Here is a 19049-nt window from a genome sequence, read left to right as displayed (position 1 = left end):
GTGTACACGTAGTCTATTAATAATAGGTAAGTATTTGAATTTAAGTAATATTTGCAGAGTGTAAAAACAGCAAGCTAAGAACACAAGTGTATGTGTATAAACAGAAAATTTCAATTGATAATGTACGGAAAGCTCTTACAGTAATCTTTGGAGACCTATAGCTGAAGCCATTCCTGTAGCAATCTTTGGAAACCTATATATGTATAAGTAGATTTTGAAATGTTTATTATTCCGTTTTTAAATCTTATCTACAAAAATATATTGAAATATTGTTAATACCTTTCATTTATTTTCTAATTTTTTAAATTGTTTCTTTCTAGCTCTTTTTTGCCACTTCTGACATTCTGGAAAGCACTTCTTCCTTTAAACTCTTATCCCTCTTCTCCTGTGATATAACATTACTGTTCCTACTTCTCTTCCCAATGGTTTTTTTTGAAAAATTTAACCCTACAAAAATCTTGAAAGGATTATACAGTGAAAACCCATCTACCTACCACTGAAATTCTACAAAATTAACATATATGTATCTGTCTTCACCCACTGTTCTTTTTGTTTTAAAATCAATTTTGAGAGAGAGAGAAACATGTGGGTGCAAAACATTAATTGGCTGCCTTTTGCAGGCCCCCTATAGGGATTGCGCCCACAACCCATGCATGTTCTGGTACATGGGATGACACCCAACCAACTGAGCCACACTGGTCAGGGCTGTAACATTTTTTATTTTTTTTATGCATTTCAAAGAAAGTTGCAGGTATTAGTACACTTCACCCTTAAATTCTTTCAGCATATGTGTCACTATCCAGAGTTTAGTCTTTGTTTACAGTTTTGGGGAGGGGACTATATATGCTGTGAAATGCACCTTCAGAGCCTCTAATGATGGTTTTTAACATGCTTTTACTAATGTTATACAAGTCTCTCTGAAGACCTAGAACAAGTCCATCACTCCAGAACGATTCCTCAATCCCTTTTCTAGTCAGTTCCTGCCCCCACCCCACTGGCTACCACTATTCTGAAAATTTTCACTGTAGATTAGATTTGCCTATTGTGCAATTTTATGTGAAAGAAATAATACGTACTTCCATGGAAGAGTCTTCTCAGTGGTGGTATGTATGATTGGTCCTTTTTGTTGCCAAGTAGTATTCAACAGCATGAATGACCAGTTTGTAGACCCTTTCTCCTGGTCGTGGGACACTTAGGCTGTTACAGGTTTTGGTTATTATGAATAAGATTCTTCTTATGAATATATATATATATTTTTTTAAATATATTTTATTGATTTTTTACAGAGAGGAAGGGAGAGGGATAGAGAGTTAGAAACATCGATGAGAGAGAAACATGGATCAGCAGCCTTCCGCACAATCCCCACTGGGGATGTGCCCGCAACCAAGGTACATGCCCTTGACCGGAATCGAACCCGGACCCCTGAGTCTGCAGGCTGACGCTCTATCCACCGAGCCAAACCGGTTAGGGCTGAATATATATATTTTAAAATTTATTATTTTTCAATCCTCACTCGAGGATATTTTTGATATTTTTCCATTGATTTTTTTTTTTTTTTTTTTTTTTTTAGAGAGAGAGAGTTAAAGGGAGAGGGAGAGACAGAGAGAGAGAAACATCAATACGAGAGAAACCACATTACATCGATTGGTTGCCTCCTGCATGCATTCTGACCAGGGCTGGGGATTGAACGTGCAACCGAAGTACATGCCCATGACTGGAATTGAACCTGAGACCCTTCAGTCCAAGGGCCAACTGAGCCAAACCAGCTAGGCCAGGGCGATGAATATTCTTATGAAAATATTTTTGTGGAGATGTCTTGATTTCCCTGGGAAAATTATCTAGATGTGGAAGTATAAGATTGTATATTTAGTTTTTAGGAAGCAGCTAGTTCTTTATCCAAACCAATTGTGTGATTGTGTACTCTGTTAACAGTGTGTGAGGGTTTCAGTTTCTCATGCATGATACAGTGTGATGGTTAGCTGGGCTCTTTTGTAGATCCCTTTTTCCGGGGAGGAAGTTCCTTATTCTTTGTTGAAAGCAAAAATTATGACTGCATATTGAATTTGGTCAAGTGATTTTTCTGCATCTATTAAGATAATTTTTTTCTCTTTTTTACTCTAATATGGTGAGTTATATATATATTTTTTTTAATTAAAAAAACACTGCTTAAGCCAATCATATCCCTGAGATAAATTCCACTTGGTCCTGCCCTAGCCAGTTTGGCTCACTGGATAGAGCGTCGACCTGGGGACTGAAGGGTCCCAGGTTCGATTCTGGTCAAGGGCATGTACCTTGGTTGCAGGCACATCCCCAGTGGGGAGTGTGCAGGAGGCAGCTGATCGATGCTTCTCTCTCATTGATGTTTCTAACTCTCTATCCCTCTCCCTTCCTCTCTGTAAAAAATCAATAAAATATATATTTAAAAAAAAATTCCACTTGGTCCTTTTCACATATTGGATTGGTTTGCAAAATTTTGGGTAAGGATTTTTATATCTATGTTCATGAAGTGTATGTCCTGAAGTTTTCATTTTCTGTAGTATCTCATCTAGAGTTGGAGTTTTCTTCGTAGGATGGTTTTTAACTATGAATTCAGTTTCTTCCCTAGATCTCAGGCTACCATGTTGTTTTGCTTGAGTGAACTTTGGTAGTTTATGTTCTTTTAAGAATTTGTTCATTGCAACTTTATTGGCATAAAGTTGTTATGTTATTTCCTTACTTATAGGAGTCTTAGTGATGTTCCCTCTTTTATTTTGATATTGGCAATTCGAGTCTTTTCTTTTTTTTCTTGTTCAATCTGAACAGAAGTTTATCAATTTTACTGATCTTTTCAAAGAAACAGGTTTTGGTTTCCTTGATTTTTATTGTCTGTTTTCTGTTCTATTTATTTATGCTTTTTATGTTTTCCACTAGAGGCCCGGTGCACGAAATTTGTGCATGGGTGCGGTCCCTAGGCCTGGCCGGCAATCAAAGTGCGAGCGTCTGGCGTGGAAGGGCAGGTCCCAGCTGACCTCTGGGTCCTAGGCAGCACCTGGGCCCCTGGGCCCCCTTCGCCCCCCTTCGCCTGAGTCCCCATTCAGAGATGCAGTGAGCACGGTAGGACGCTGCGGGCCAGGGCACAGCATGGGCCTCTGGGCCACCCAGCGGTGCCACACTGAAGCCAGGCGGGCAGCATGCTTTCTCCCAGCTGGCCTCGCAGACTGGCTCCTGCGCAAACTCATGGGGAGCCCAACCGGCCCCTGCAGTCCTAGCAGCTTGGCCCAGCTCACCCAGAAGACGCCTCATGGGTGATGCAGGCTCCTCACGGGCTTCCGCCACCTGAGCCCTGGCGTCCTGGGGAAGGGTAGCAGGGGGAGTGAGAGCGAGCTCGGCAGACAACCTGCATTCTTACTGTACCTTCGTCCCCGTTACCTCCACGCCCAGGTAACCTGTGAGAGGTTGTAGCGCATCTCTGACGCCTGCCATGTTCCGCGCCACCCCCTGGTGGTCAGCGCACATCATAGTGAGCAGTTGAATGACCACCCGAAGGGACAATTTGCATATTAGGCTTTTATTATATAGAATTTTTCTGTTTAGGGTTTATTTATGAAGTTTTAAAATTTGATTTCTTAAGGTGGCAGTTTAGATCATTCTTGTTTATTTAGTTCATTTTCTTAAGTAGTGTCACAAATTCTCCTGAAGCTCTGTTTTAGCTCCATCCTACTCATCTGATTCATTGTTTCCATTTTCATTCAGTTTAAAATATTTTCTAATTTCCCTTGTGATTTCTTCTTTGATCCATGGATTATTTCGAAATGTGTTTAATTTCTAGAAATTTTGGATTTTCTCTAGATACCATTTTTTAAAAATATGTTTTTATTGATTTCAGAGAGAGGAAGGAAGAGGGACAGAGGGATAGAAACATAAATGATGACAGAGAATCATTGATTGGCTGCCTCCTACATTCCCTCTACTGGAGATTGAACCCTCAACTTGGGCATGTGCCTGACCTGGAATCGAACTATGATCTCCTGGTTCATGGGTTGATGCTCAACCACTGAGCCACACTAGCTGGGCTAGATATCTTTTGTTACAGATTTATTTAATTTTGCTCTGATCAGAGATTGTACTTTATAATTATTTCAGTCCTTTTAAATATATTGAGATTTATTTTATAGCTCAGCATGAGACCTATCTTTGGAAATGTATCATGTGTATTTGAAAAGAATGTGCATCTTGTTGTTGGTGGAGAGTTCTATAAATGTCATTTTGTGAAGTTGTTAATGGCATTCAGTCTTCTTACCGTACCTCTGTCCCCGTCACCCCCAGCCAGAGGTTGCAGTGCATCTCTGATGCCTGCCATGTTCCTCACCACCCCCTGGTGGTCAGTGCACGTCATAGTGAGCAGTCGAACTCTGTCCTTTCTGATTTTGTGGGCTTGTTCTATCAGTTATTGAGAGAGCAGTGATGAAGTCTCCAGCTGTAATTTTGGATTTAATTTTTTCTCTTTTCAGGTCAATCAGTTTTGCTTCATGTACTTTGAAACTCTTTAAAGTGCATACACATTTAGGATTGTTGGGTTCTTTTGAAGAATAGACCCCACTATCATCATGAAATGACTTTCTATCCATGTTTGTTTGTTTTTAATTGATTTCAGAGAGGAAGGGAGAGGGAGAAAGAGATAGAAACATCAATGATGAGAGTGATTCATTGATCGGTTGCCTCCTGCACAGCCCCCACTGGGGATCAGGCCCGCAACCCAGGCACGTGTCCTTGACCAGAATCAAACTCAGGACCCTTCAGTCCAAAGGCTGACGCTTTATCCACTGAGCCAAACTGGCTAGGGCACATGCCTTGTTAACATTCTTTTTCCCGTGCTAAAATCTGCTTTGTTTGATATCAATGTAGTTCCTTCAGCCTTTTTTGATTAATGGTGGCATGATATACCTTTTTAAATCTTTTTACTTTTATTCTGTCTATGCCTTTATTATTTAAAGTGAGATTTTAGTAGATAGCATAGGGTTGGATCTTGTTTTTATACTCAGTGTGACAGTCTGTGTCTCTTAATTTGAGTGTTTCAAACTAGGGTAGGCAAACTATGGCCCCGAATATGAGCCAAATTTGGCTGTGTTGTAAGTAAACTTTGTGGGAAATAGCCGTGCTTGTCAGTATTTCTATAGTGTCTCAGGCTATTTTTGTGCAAATGGTAGATTGAGTGCTTGTGTCAGAGACTGTACAGCTGACAAAGATTTCATATTATCTGCTCCTTTACAGAAATGGTTTAACAGCCCCTGCTACTTAATGTAATTATCAGTAAGGTTGGGTTCAAATCTCCCATCTTGCTATTTGTTTTTACTTGTCTCTCTGTTCTTTGTTCCTTTTTTTCCTTTTCTACTTTCTTTTGGATTGAATATTTTTTATAATTCCATTTTCATCTCCATTATTGATTCAATAGCTCTGTGCTTTCATTTGCCTTTCTAATATAATACTATTTGCTTCACATGTGATATAAGAACCTTACAGCAGTGTGCTTTTCCTCCCCTTCCAACCTTGGTGCTGTTGTCATGTATCTTATTTCTATGTTACAAACCTCACAATATATTATTTCCAACTTAAATACTTGTAATAATGTGTACTTTTCTGTAGTTCTGAATTGACGTGGTAAGCAATGTGTTAGCATAGATATATTCAATACAGCAGTTATATTAATTACTAGAGGCCCAATGAAGGAAATTTGTGCATGGGGGGCCCCCCCCTCAGTCCAGTCTGCACCCTCTCCAATCCGGGACCCATCAGGGGATGTCCGACTGCCGGTAGTTGGACATCTCTCTCACATTCCGGGACTGCTGGCTCCCAACCACTCGCCTGCCTGCCAGCCTGATCACCCCCTAACCACTCCCCTGCGAGCCTGATCGATGCCTAACTGCTCCCCTGCCAGCCCAAATGCCCCCAACTGCCCTCCCCTGCAGTCCTGGTCCCCCAACTGCCCTCCCCTGCAGGCCTGGGCCCCCGCAACTGCCCTCCCCTGCAGGCCTGGTTCCTCCCAACTGCCCTCCCCTGCAGGCCTAGTCCCCCACAACTGCCCTCCCCTGCTGGTCATCTTGTGGCAGCCATCTTTGACCACATGGGGGTAGCCATCTTGTGTGAGGGCATGATGGTCATTTTGCATATTACCTCTTTATTATATAGACTCTTTCTCTGGCTTAACTAATATTTGGTAATATATTAAAAAGACATTTGCTCCTAGCCAGGTGGCTCAGTTGGTTGGAACATTGTCCCGTACACCAAAAAATTGCCGGTTTGATTGATTGGGGTGTGTACAGGAGGCAACCAATTGATGTTTCTCTCTCACATGGATGTGTGTGTGTATATATATATATATATATCCCTTCCTCTCTAAAAAATCAATTTAAAAAATATCCTCAGGTGAGGATTAAATGACCTTTGATTATTATAAGGACAGTGATATCAACTGTGAAAGAGAAAATACAGGAAATTATTTTTTTAGAAAATAAAATTTTAAATGCCATGTTTCTACCGTTCAGAGATTGTTTAGCCTTCTCTGTGTATGTGTGTAGTCTTTACCAATTTAAGCTCATATTCACCATGCTTTTTTATTACTTTGCTTTTTTCTGTGACTTTCATCTTTCTGTGTCATTAAATAATTGTTTGTCTTACCTATTACCCAGTTTATATTCAGATTTCTCCAGTTTTCCCCCAAATTTTTTACACTTGGTTTGTTCGAACCAGGATTCAGTCTGGACTCCCATCAAATCTGGTTGCTAGGCCCTGACCAGTTTGGCTCAGTGGCTAGAAGCATCAGCCTGTGGACTGAAGAGTCCCATGTTCGATTCCGGTCAAGGGCATGTACCTTGGTTGCGGGCACATCCCCAGTAGGAGGTGTGCAGGAGGCATCTGATGGATGTTTCTCTCTCATGGATGTTTCTAACTCTCTATCCCTCTCCCTTCCTCTCTGTAAAAAATCAATAATATATATATATTTTTTAAAAAATTAAAAAAAATCTGGTTGCTAGGTTCTCAGTGACACCATCTCCTTCTGTCTCCTCCCCTGCTGCCATGTTCGACACACCCTGGTCTACATGGTCCACCCTCCTTGTGGCCGACACCTGTGCTCTTGATACACACACACTCGAAGCTCCCACTTTATACTCTCAGCACCCTGAAATTCTTCCCCAAAGTACTCACCACTGATGGGAGGTGGTGTGTGCTGGTGTGTGTGTGTGTGTTTTTAAAATTATTTGTGGGAAATATGTTTATTTCTTATGAAGCTATAATTTTAACTTGGATTATTTCAGCCTAATCCATTTCAGCCTAATCCAGTGATGGCGAACCTATGACACGCAAACTCATTTTTTTGGTTGATTTTTCTTTGTTAAATGGCATTTAAATATATAAAATAAATATAAAAAATATAAATCTTTGTTTTACTATGGTTGCAAATATCAAAAAATTTCTATATATGACACGGCACCAGAGTTAAGTTAGGGTTTTTCAAAATGCTGACACGCTGAGCTCAAAAGGTTCACCATCACTGGCCTAATCCTTGGGTTTTATATACTTAATGGCTCTGTCACAGTTTGCTCAGGGTCTGCATTTTCACTTCACTTTCCTAAGTAGATTTTTTTTTTAAATATATTTTATTGATTTTTTACAGAGAGGAAGGGAGAGGGACAGAGAGCTAGAAACATCGATGAGAGAGAAACATCGATCAGCTGCCTCTTGCACATCCCCCACCGGGGATGTGCCCGCAACCCAGGTACATGCCCTTGACCGGAATCGAACCTGGGACCTTTCAGTCCTCTGGCTGACGCTCTATCCACTGAGCCAAACCGGTTTCGGCCTAAGTAGATTTCTTAGGTGCCAAGTAATCCCATCAGTTTCTAATGAAATATTTCTTTATCTGCTGAAATTGCATGATTTTTCTCTTTTTCTTCCATTTTGAAAGGACCTTAAAGACTTTGATCCAGGAGAGAAGTACTTTTATAATACATCATGGGGAGATATTTCTCTCTGGGAACCTTCTGGAAAGAAAGTGGTATGTATTTTTATATTGATTTTCATGTTTTCTTAAAAGTTGAGGGTAAGGGTCAGTTCACTTTAGAGGATTATCACTTGTACTGGGGTTACTAATGAATGAATGGGGAGGAGGTGGCTTGCAAATACTGTCTCCCAGCCTATGGTTTCTCTTTTCGTTTTTTAAAACAGTTTCTTTCAAAGAGCAGAAGCTTGCTTACTTCAATGAAGTCTAGTTTATTATTTTTTCCTTTTACGAATATTTCTGGTGTCACAGTTAAGACATTTTCTCCCAACCCAGAGATCTATTCCACATTAATAGATAATAACGTACAGTTGTTAATGAGTTTTGTTGACTCATTAAGTGTAATTTTTGCTGAGTATCTTGTTTTTCAATACAGTATTTCATTGAATATATGACACCCTTTTTAATGAACCCTTAATAAAACCAAAGTCATACTCCACTTAAACTGTTTAGCACAGAACCATCAGTTGTAAAGTATTCCCAGATTTCAGATATATGGGGTTTTTCAGCCCTGGGTTTATTATAGATCCTGTCAGAAATGCCAGAATCTGGGGTTTTGCTAATTGCAGAGAAGTAGCAAAATGTTGTTGAATGTGTTTGGTGATTTCTCTAACCTGTGACCCAAGAGGACCAAGCACATGAGTAGGAGAGAGATAGTCACAGAATGGGGGCACTGTGTGGTATGAGAAAGACTGATCATAAGAGCAGATCTAGGAAGGGTGGGTCTGAACTGTGGACACTGTGTAGCAAGGATCAGTGTCCCCACATGGGACAATATCTGCACAGCCCATGGTGGGACCTCGATGAAGCATTCAGTCTGTTAAGGTCTCACCCTCCTTTGTGGAACGAGAGCCGGGTGTTCTGTGGTTCACAGCTCCAGGGTCTAGAGCAGTGGTTCTCAACCTTCCTAATGCCACGACCCTTTAATACAGTTCCTCATGTTGTAGTGACCCCCAACCATAAAATTATTTTCATTGCTACTTCATAACTGTAATTTTGCTACTGTTATGAATCGTAATGTAAATATCTGATATGCAGGATGTATTTTCATTGTTACAAATTGAACATAATTAAAGCATAGTGATTAATCACAAAAACAATATGTAATTTTATATGTGTTTTCCGATGGCCTTAGGCGACCCCTGTGAAAGGGTCGTTCGACCCCCAAAGGGGTCGCAACCCACAGGTTGAGAACCGCTGGTCTAGAGACTCTTGAGACCAGAGGGTGCAGTGCTCTTACATCATCACAGACCAACAGTTTATTGCATTGCACTCCTCTGTTGGCCAGGGTGGTTCAAGTGTCTGTTCTTATGCCCTGAGCTTGTTGAATAACCCCTCGTGTGCCTTAAAGAGAAATTCCAAATTGTCAGCAATATATTCTGTGGCTTGAAACTTAGCTTATGGTTATTTGTGGTGATTTTGGCATAGTCCCTCTTTATTTACTGTTTGTTACATAGTTTACTTATACTTGCTAAGCACTGTCAGTGTGGCTCTTACCTTCCCTAAGAATAGAAATGGGAAATAAAAGATAGTAATGATGGGTTTCATAATTTGCAAGTTAGGTTATTTGTAGATAAGTTGCAGAGGTTTTAGAATTTGGAATAAAAACATTGGAGAAATAGGATGAAGCAGTTAATTCAAAGTATAAGGACTAAGTAATGAGATCTGTGGTTTTAGTGGATGGTTTGGAAACTAGTCACGTCATATGTTTGTATGAACTATGAGCTAAGAATAGTTGTTAAATTTTTAAATGTTTAAGGAGAAAAAGATGAAAAGAATATTGTTTTGTGATATGAAAATGATATGAAATTTGAATGAGTGTCTGTAGTTTTAATGGCACAAAGCCATGCTCATGGATATTCATGTCACCTATGGGTGCTTTTTTTTCCCCTTTGAGGTATATTTTTTAATTAAATCTTTATTGTTGAAAGTATTGCATATGTCCCCTTCTTTCCCCCCATTAACCCCCTTCTAGCCCTCCCCCACTCCCCGCCCCAGCTGTGGGTGCTTTTGTCTTACCAAGCAGCACTGAGTGGTTGCCACTGAAGCTCTTGGGTGGCCCACAAAGCCTAAAATATTTACTCTTTGGCCCTTTAAGAAAAATCTTGCCCTGGCTTAAAACACATTGTTCTTGCCCAGCTGGTATGGCTCAGCGGTTGAGTGTCAACCTATGAACCAGGAGGTCACTGGTTTGATTCACGGTCAGGGCACATGCCCAGGTTGCGGGCTTGATCCTTGGTACGGGGTGTGCAGTTAGCAGCTGATCAATGATTCTCTCTCATCATTGATGTTTCTATCTTTCTCTCTCCCTTCCTCTCTAAAATCAATTAAAAATATATATATATATATGTATACATATTTAAAAACATTGTTTTTTGAGGGGTGATAGTGTTAAGTTATCTAGCATGTTAAAACAAAAAAGTCATATACTTGTGAACTATAGGTGTATCTCACATGTAATAGCTTTATTAAATGATGCTGGACTTTTTCTTTTAACAGAGATATCGAACAAAGCCATACTGTTGTAGCCTCTGTAAATACTCTACAAAACTGCTTACTTCATTAAAAAATCATTTGCATCGTTACCACGAAGATGAAATTGATCAAGAGCTGGTGATCTCTTGCCCAAACTGTGTATTTACCTCTCAGCCCAAAGTGGTGGGAAGGCACTTCAAAATGTTCCATGCACCTGTTCGGAAAGTGCAGAGTTACACAGTGAACATCTTAGGTGAGACTAAGTCGTCCAGGAGTGATGTCATCAGTTTTACATGTTTAAAATGTAACTTTTCAAACACTTTGTACTACAGCATGAAGAAGCATGTGCTGGTAGCCCATTTTCACTACTTAATTAACTCGTACTTTGGTCTACGAACTGAGGAAATGGTTGAGCAATCCAAAACTGATGATCCCCCTTCTACAGAGAAGATGCCACCCTCTGACAAGTATTACTGTAAAAAGTGCAACGCCAATGCTAGCAGTCAGGATGCATTAATGTATCATATTTTGACGTCGGACATACACAGGGATTTGGAGAATAAGCTTAGGTCCGTGATTTCAGAACATATTAGGAAGACTGGACTTTTGAAGCAAATGCATATCGCTCCCAAACCAGCTGCACACATGACCATACCACCGAGCAGCAGCACTCCGGGTGTCCCTGCCACATCTTGTTTTCACCTTGCCTTGCCGCCAAATAGTCAAAGCCAGACTGCTGTCCAGCCAGTTCAGGGCTCAGTCCAGCCAGTAACTGTGGCCTCAGGTGCTTCTGGAAGCCTCACTCATTCTCCGCCTGCCACTGCCCAGTCCCATGTGACTCTCGTCTCCAGTCCCCTGCCTGGGGGCCAGAGCAGCCTCGCTGTGCCACCCTCAGGGCCACAGCCTGTCTTCCTTTCTCACGGAGTCCCACTACATCAGTCAGCAAATCCTCCTGTGTTGCCCTTGAGTCAGCCAGTTAGACCTGTCAGTAAGTCTGCTGGAACAGGTATCCTCCCCATAAACCAGACCATCTGCCCAGGGGTTTTACCCCTTAACCAGCCTGTTGGGCCTGTAAACCGACCAGTTGGTTCTGGGGTTCTCTCAGTAAACAGACCTGTTGGGTCCACTGTCCTTCCTGTCAGTCCCTCTGTCACCCCTGGGGTTCTTCAAGCAGTCTCTCCAGGGGTGATTTCTGTAAATCGGACTGTCCCATCAGGTGTCCTTCCTGCAGGCCAAATGACCCCGGCTGGGGTTATCCCTTCAGGACAGACAGCAACTTCTGGGGTTCTCCCTGCTGGCCAGATGGTCCAATCTGGGGTTCTCCCCATTGGCCAGACAGCTCCGTCAGGGGTTCTCCCCACTGGGCTGACAGTTCCACCACGGGCGCTCCCTCCTGGTCAGACGGTCCCCCTGCGTGTTCTCCCTGCAGGCCAGGTGGTTCCACCAGGGCTCCTTTCTCCCAACCAAACAGTCTCGTCAAGCATTCTCCCTGGGAACCAGGTTGTGAATTCTGGTGTGCTTCATCTCAGCCAGCCAGTCATGTCAGGAGTTCTTCCTGTGAGCCAGCCAGCGAGGCCTGGGGTCGTGCACCTTAATCAGTCTGTGAATACCAACATTCTACCTGCCAATCAGCCAGTTAGACCTGGTGCTTCACAAAACACAACTTTCCTGACATCAGGCTCCATTCTCAGGCAGCTGATACCTACAGGAAAGCAGGTGAATGGGATTCCCACGTATACACTTGCTCCAGTATCTGTCACTTTGCCTGTGCCACCTGGAGGCGTTGCAGGTGTCGCCCCACCCCAGGTGCCTATCCAGCTCCTACCGTCTGGCACAGCCGCACAGATGGCCAGTCCCATGGCTGGCATGCCCTCTCCCCCAGTGGTGGTGAATGCAGCTCCGAATGTGTTCATTCAGCCCTCCTCCTCTGTGGCAGAGGTGAGCCCAGTGCTCAAACAGGCGAAGCAATGGAAAACATGTCCAGTTTGCAATGAGCTCTTCCCTTCCAATGTCTACCAGGTCCATATGGAAGTGGCTCATAAGCACGGTGAGTCCAAATCTGCTGAAAAACTGGAGCCAGAAAAACTGGCTGCATGTGCACCATTTTTAAAGTGGATGAGAGAGAAGACAGTTCGGTGTCTCTCTTGTAAATGCTTGATATCGGAGGAAGAGCTCATGCATCACCTATTGAGGCATGGCCTGGGGTGCCTGTTCTGCCCACGCACTTTCCATGACATTAAAGATCTTTCAGAGCACAGTAGGACCATGCACCTGGGGAAGAAGAAGGTACCTGTGGATTACCGTAACAAAGGTTTCCAACTGGATATTGATGCCAATGGCAACCTGCTGTTTCCCCATCTTGATTTCATTACCATGTTGCCAAAGGAAGAGTTGGGGGAGCGGGAAGTCTACTTGGCAATACTGGCTGGGATACACTCCAAGTCACTCGTGCCGGTGTATATTAAAGTGAGGCCTCAGATGGAGGGTGCACCCAGCAAACAGGTATTGACCTGCCCCTTTTGCTTTGGCACCTTTGCGACAACTGAGGCCTATGAGCTCCATTTGAAGGACAGGCACCACATCACGCCAACAGTCCACACAATTTTGAAATCTCCAGCTTTCAAGTGCATTCACTGCTGTGGGGTTTACACTGGAAACATGACCCTGGCGGCCATTGCCATCCACCTCCTACGCTGCAGAAGTGCTCCAAAGGACAGCAGCTCAGACCTGCAAGTCCAGCCGAATTTCATTGAGAACAGCGAGCTGCTTGTAGTCAATGGTGAGGTGCTGCACGACTCCAGCTTTTCAGTAAAGAGAAAGCTGCCGGATGGCCACTTTGGGGCAGAAGACCAGCAGGAAGGGGAGCAACGACCTCTGGCCATAAACACCGATGTGCCCCCAGCTCCAGAGAAGGTAATCAGTGTCGTTCCTCTTAAAAGACAAAGGAATGAAAGCAGGACGGAGGGACCACTTGTTGTTAATGATGACGCTCTTCAGATTTTAGCATTAAATCCCAAAAAATATGAAGACCGTTCTTATGAAGAAAAAAAGCAGTTTCTTAAAGATTATTTTCACAAGAGACCATATCCTAGTAAAAAGGAAGTAGAGCTGCTGTCCTCACTTTTGTGGGTGTGGAAAATTGATGTGGCTTCATTTTTTGGGAAAAGAAGATATATTTGCATGAAAGCAATAAAAAGTCAAAAGCCTTCTGTCCTTTTAGGCTTTGATATGTCTGAACTTAAAAATGTTAAACATAGATTGAACTTTGAGTATGAACCACAAAACTTGTAAAAAATTAGGAAATTAGTTTTTTTAATTGAGATTTAAAAAATGTTATTTTCTTCACTGTATGTTGAACTAATCAATTTCAGTGGTCTTTATGCTGCTCTTTAGATGTATTTCAGGTGCTCAGCAAGACTTCGTATGAAGAAGTGATAGTTCTTTTAAAGTTATAATTCTCTGCAGTTGGATTTTGTCACAATTTTTAGTTTTTTTCTTCTGTTGTGTAAATTAAATCTTTCGGTATTTTGTGCACACCTTGTTTTTCTAGTAGTGTCAGGATCATATGATAAAAACTGAAATCTACATTTGTTTGTTTTTTCATTTAAGGAAATTTCAGCTTATTTCAGATTATTAGTTAACTGCAAATTAAAACTTTGATCTCTCTCAGCTTTACACATAGCTGCAAATGATGCCGTAAATGTGTAGAGAAGTGAGCCCAGACCTTTGTGATGTGTGCAGCTGCTAAGGGTGCATGGCATTCACTATGCTGATTTATTTTTGTAAGATATTTGCTTATTAGATTATAGTTTTCATTTACCTTTTTAAGGTTTGTCTTAGCCATTTTTGATTATAACTCATAGAAAACCAAATGTTTTTGTTTGTTAAAAAAATATACTGAACCTGAAGTCTGGTATTTTAGCTCATAAGAGTTCTATTACAAATAAAGTAATTCTTTTCAGTGTAGACTTCTCCCTCTTTTTGATATGGTGATAAGTCATATTTCCATTCAAAGGTAAGACAATAAATCTTTAGTGCCTTTAGAATAAACATTGAAAATACACACACACTCTCCTACTAATCTAACTGTTCATAAACCAGTGAAAGGGAAGGACCATGTTACTCAGGAATAAAATTTTTACCCCTGAGTGTGGATACTGAAATATAAGTTTTCAGGGACAAGGGGAAATCAGTAGACCAGAGCTAAGTTCCATGGTTGGGCCATTAATTTTTGACAGTTTCCTAGAAGTCAGCGTATTCATACTAGGGAAATGGGTGTTCCATAGCCCAATGTCTGACTAATGGGATGGGTATAGGGAATGAACTCCATTGTGTTACTGTTCTTTGTACAGTTAAACCTTGGGGTGTTTTTTTTTTTTTTTTTTCTTTTCACATAACAGTATAAAAGAACTTAAAGCACCAGAACCAGTAATGGAGACCAACCAGGTTAGACCTTAAATCATATTTATTGCTGGTGACACACAGCAGAGGGACCTTTCCAATGTATTCAGAGGATCTGACAGTCTCTGGAAAATAAGATAATGTTACTATATGGGTTTTAAATATAATACTTGCATGTAATTGCTATAATGTGCATTTTGGGGGCAATTGTGAAACTGGTCTGTGATTATTGGTGTACTCTGTTGTAAATTCAAAAAGAGCTTGTTGAAGTTTATTTTTTTTTTTTTACCTGTTGTTTTCAGAGTGTCTATTTTGAATTAAAATTTGTTATACCACTATAAACAGAACTGTTTAATTCTTGGTACTTGGGCTGACGCTCTAATCACTTAGCAACACCGGCCAGGGTACATCAGCTTTACATATTTAAAGTCTATTTAGTTAAATGTAGCATACTATTTTAGCTTCTCTGAATTAATTTAACTTTATTTGATGTTATTTTTTAGTAAATAAAAACCACATCAATTCACTTGTTAACAGTGAATGAGTGAGAGGGACCCAGGCAAATCTCAGTGTGACTCCCACAAAGCTGCAGGGAGCATACACCTTCAGTGTCTTCTGTAACATGGACCACAGGGCAAAAGTCTTGATGAAGGCAGTGAGGGATCAGGACAGATGTGAGCAGGCAGGTAAGCACACATAGCCAAAATCTGTTGTATCGCTAGGGATCTTTAAATCCACCATATTGTCAGTTTGAAAACAAATGCTAATACCATCATTCACACAGATGATATAGTTACACATTTTGAGAGGAAAAAATAATGCTTGCTGCTAAATAGTAGCTGAGGTTAGTTTTCCACAACTTTTTAAAGAAGGTACTTGCCCAACCACTTTATCCCACTCATAAAATCATGAGCAATATGATTGTTCGTTTATTTTTTATTTTTTTGGAGAAAGAGAGAGGAAGGAAGGGAGAGAGAGAAAAAGAGAAGCCTCTTATATGTGCCCTGACCCGGGATCAAATCTGCAACCCTGATGTATCAGGATGATGCTCTAACCTGCTGAGCCACCCAGCCAGGGCTATGATTGTTTATTTTTATTTTTTAAATATTTTTTTTTACTGATTTCAGAGAGGACAGGAGAGATAGATAGGAACATCAATGATGAGAGAAAATCATTGATTGGCTGCTTCCTGCATGCCCCACATGGGATAGAGCCTGCAATGCAGGCATGTGTCCGACTGGGAATTGAATTGTGACCTCCTGGTTCATAGGTTGGTGCTCAACCACTGAGCCATGCAGGCAGGGCAATTGTTTATTTTTAAACAAAAAAAGTAAAAGTCTTTTTCAGAAGGAAAGCTTTTCCAATAAAAATTTATAATTTTATTAATATTTAAATTATAAACCAACTTTAGCAACCATATAGACATGTTTACTGTGCATAAACTAAGATTGTGTGTTGTAATGTATCCCACGAATAACAGAAGGATGCCTCAAGAAGTCGAATTAAAGAGTCACATTTATTGCAATCCGGTACTACGAGGGGCCATTCCCCAAATCTCATAGTGACAAGATGGTGGCAAAGCCAGACTTATATAGGCAAAGATCCCAAAGGTATTGATTACATCTCAAGGTTTGGAATGAGGAACCTGGTTTGCAAAAAAGCAGTTTACAGAAGCAGAAGCAGCATGTTATCTAAATTACAGTTTTGGGTCTCTGGATCACTGAATTGACAGAAACACATTCTCTAGAACCCGGGGTCTGGAATGAGGAACCTGGTCAGACTTAAGCATGTTATCTAAATTACAGTTTTGGGTCTCTGGATCACTGAATTGACAGAAACACATTCTCTAGAACCCGGGGTCTGGAATGAGGAACCTGGTCAGACTTAAGCATGTTATCTAAATTACAGTTTTGGGTCTCCTGAAACACTGAGTAAACAGGGACACTTAACTGGAGCCCTCTGACCTTGGGATAACTGTGCTGTCCTTCCCAGGTAAAGGAAAATGTGCTTTCTAAGACCAGTATGACCACAACCAATGGGATGATTTATATAATTCAGAAAATCAAAATAACTTTTCTATTGTTAAACAAAGCAAATAAGTACAGAAGCCAAACAGCGGGGTTAAAGTTAAACTATAGTTTCTACCTGAGATGGTTGCTACCATACTTCAGTGTGGTCATACCTTCAAATACAAATTCAAAATTAGTTGTCATGAATATCTTTACAGAACATAGTTTCTTGCAGTTTACAATCTACAATATGGAAATTTTAATGTTAAATTTATGTAAAAGTAAACTCGACAATATTGAATAATTAAAAACATTTTTTAATTTATTGATTTTACAGAGAGAAACATTTAAATAATTGGATTGTTGATGCACTTATTTATCCATTCATTGGTTGATTCTTGTATGTGCCCTCACCAGGGAGCAAACCAGCAATCTTGGTGTATCATGATGATGCTCTAACCAACTTAGCTACTCAGCCAGGGTGAAAATTGAGTAAGAATAGCAATGAATAACACTAAGGCTTTACTGGGTTGGATAGTTTTCTTAAGACAGTTTTCCTGAGAATGCTGGAAGGGACTTTCAGGCAGATTTAGAGATAAGGTCTTATCATTACATGGAAAGTGTCTTTGGTCCTAAAAAGGACAGGAGCTTCATGCAGTTTGCTGCTGTTTCGTGGAAGATGACTTCTGAAAACAATGGGAAATGCATGAGATCATTTTAGAGAAATTATGCATCTTTCAGGGAAGATAATATTTGGTTACTTTTATTCATTTTACTAGAGGCCTGGTGCACAAATTCGTGCACAGTTGGGGTCCCTAGGCCTGACTTGTCAGAGCCAATCAGGATCAAAATACCCACAATATCTGAAGTTTAAACAATATACCTAATCTAATTTCTCAACACTTAAAAAGTTCTGAATATGAACTGCTTAACCTTATTCTATCACATCTGAGGATCTATGCCAAGTTCTTGTCCCACTTTGCCTGTTTTCCCACTTAGAAAATGGCGGGGAGGAGGTGAGTTCTTCCTTATTTCATAAGAAGTGGTCCAAGTATAATCATACACTCTATTTTCCATGCACTAGAAAAAGAGAATGGGTCTTTGCCTCTTCCTGAGTGGTTAATTAGAAGCTGCTTATTTGCAGTGATCTGCATTAGGATAGATTAGTTGGCATCCATACTGTGCTCTCCATCCCACTGGTTTCGAAAGTGACTGCAAAAAATAATAATAATAAAAAAGATTCGACAGGAAGATGCAAATAACAGTATACTTTCAAGGATAACCGGAACAGTATTTGCTTTGTCATATAAAGTCTGCCTCAATCCAGATCATTTGGCTGCATGACTCAAACTACTGAGATTAGCATAAAAATCTTGAAAGACTGTCTTTCCTTACATGCTCTATGTTCCTCAACAGGCAGGTTCATCTGCCTAAAAGGACAGACGATGTGCAGGAGAGACCATCAGAAAGAATGCTGGAATGGATAATTTTCTTTTATTTGAAATGTATTTATTTAAAAATGCTACCTACATTTGGTAATGTTATATTTTCCCAACAGCTTTTCTCACTATTAACACACTGCTGCATGCAGTCAGGTGGTGAACAATTTTGGTTTGTCCCATTACTGGCATTCACTTTAATCACTTTATTAAAGGGTGTCTGCCAGACATCCACTGTGAAATTACACTATTTCCCTTTGCAGTTAATGGCTAGGTGGGAAGGTACTTTGACATTATGCAAATGTCCCATTCCTCATTAAAAAGAAAGCACCATTTGTGTGCATACTCTAAGATTATTAACAAAATTATTTTGTACAAAGTTCACTACACAGATAATACTGCTGAACTTTCTTGCTAAAGTAGCTAAGTATCTTTGGGCCAGATTTCCCTGGGAATGTACTATGCACATCCGTCTCCATGGTCTCCTCTCCTCCCCCCCATGGCCTCCTTCACAGTCTCCTCCCCGTCACTGTCCCTTCTCCGCACGGTTTCCTTCCCACCAGTCTCTCCATGTCACAGTTTCTTCCCCACAGTGGTCCATTCTCTGCCATGGTCTCCTCACTTCCATAGTCTCCTCCCTGTCACCATCTCCTTTCATCACAGTCTCCTCTCCACAACCACCTGCTCCCC

General features: G+C 40.9%; 1 protein-coding gene and 1 long non-coding RNA gene across 4 annotated transcripts in view; both read left to right on the top strand.

Moving 5' to 3' along the window:
• ADNP2 (ADNP homeobox 2) overlaps positions 1–15253 on the top strand; it is a 28243-nt gene extending 12990 nt beyond the window's left edge. For all 3 annotated transcript variants that reach the window (XM_023761161.1, XM_006097410.3, XM_014463164.2), the window contains exons 3-4: positions 7943–8032; positions 10535–15253. In XM_023761161.1, coding sequence (XP_023616929.1) covers positions 7943–8032; positions 10535–13801 — 3357 coding nt within the window. In that variant the 3' untranslated portion in view covers positions 13802–15253. The remainder of the gene's footprint in view (positions 1–7942; positions 8033–10534) is intronic.
• Positions 15254–15419: 166 nt separating this feature from the next.
• Positions 15420–18710, top strand: LOC111827678. The gene is made up of 2 exons (XR_002831337.1): positions 15420–15597; positions 18337–18710. It is a non-coding gene; the product is annotated as an uncharacterized LOC111827678 (long non-coding RNA).
• The last annotated feature ends 339 nt before the right edge of the window (positions 18711–19049 follow it).

Source organism: Myotis lucifugus, unplaced genomic scaffold (genome assembly GCF_000147115.1).
Source record: "Myotis lucifugus unplaced genomic scaffold, Myoluc2.0 scaffold_200, whole genome shotgun sequence".
NCBI lineage: Eukaryota > Metazoa > Chordata > Mammalia > Chiroptera > Vespertilionidae > Myotis > Myotis lucifugus.
This window is presented reverse-complemented; position numbering and strand designations above follow the sequence as displayed.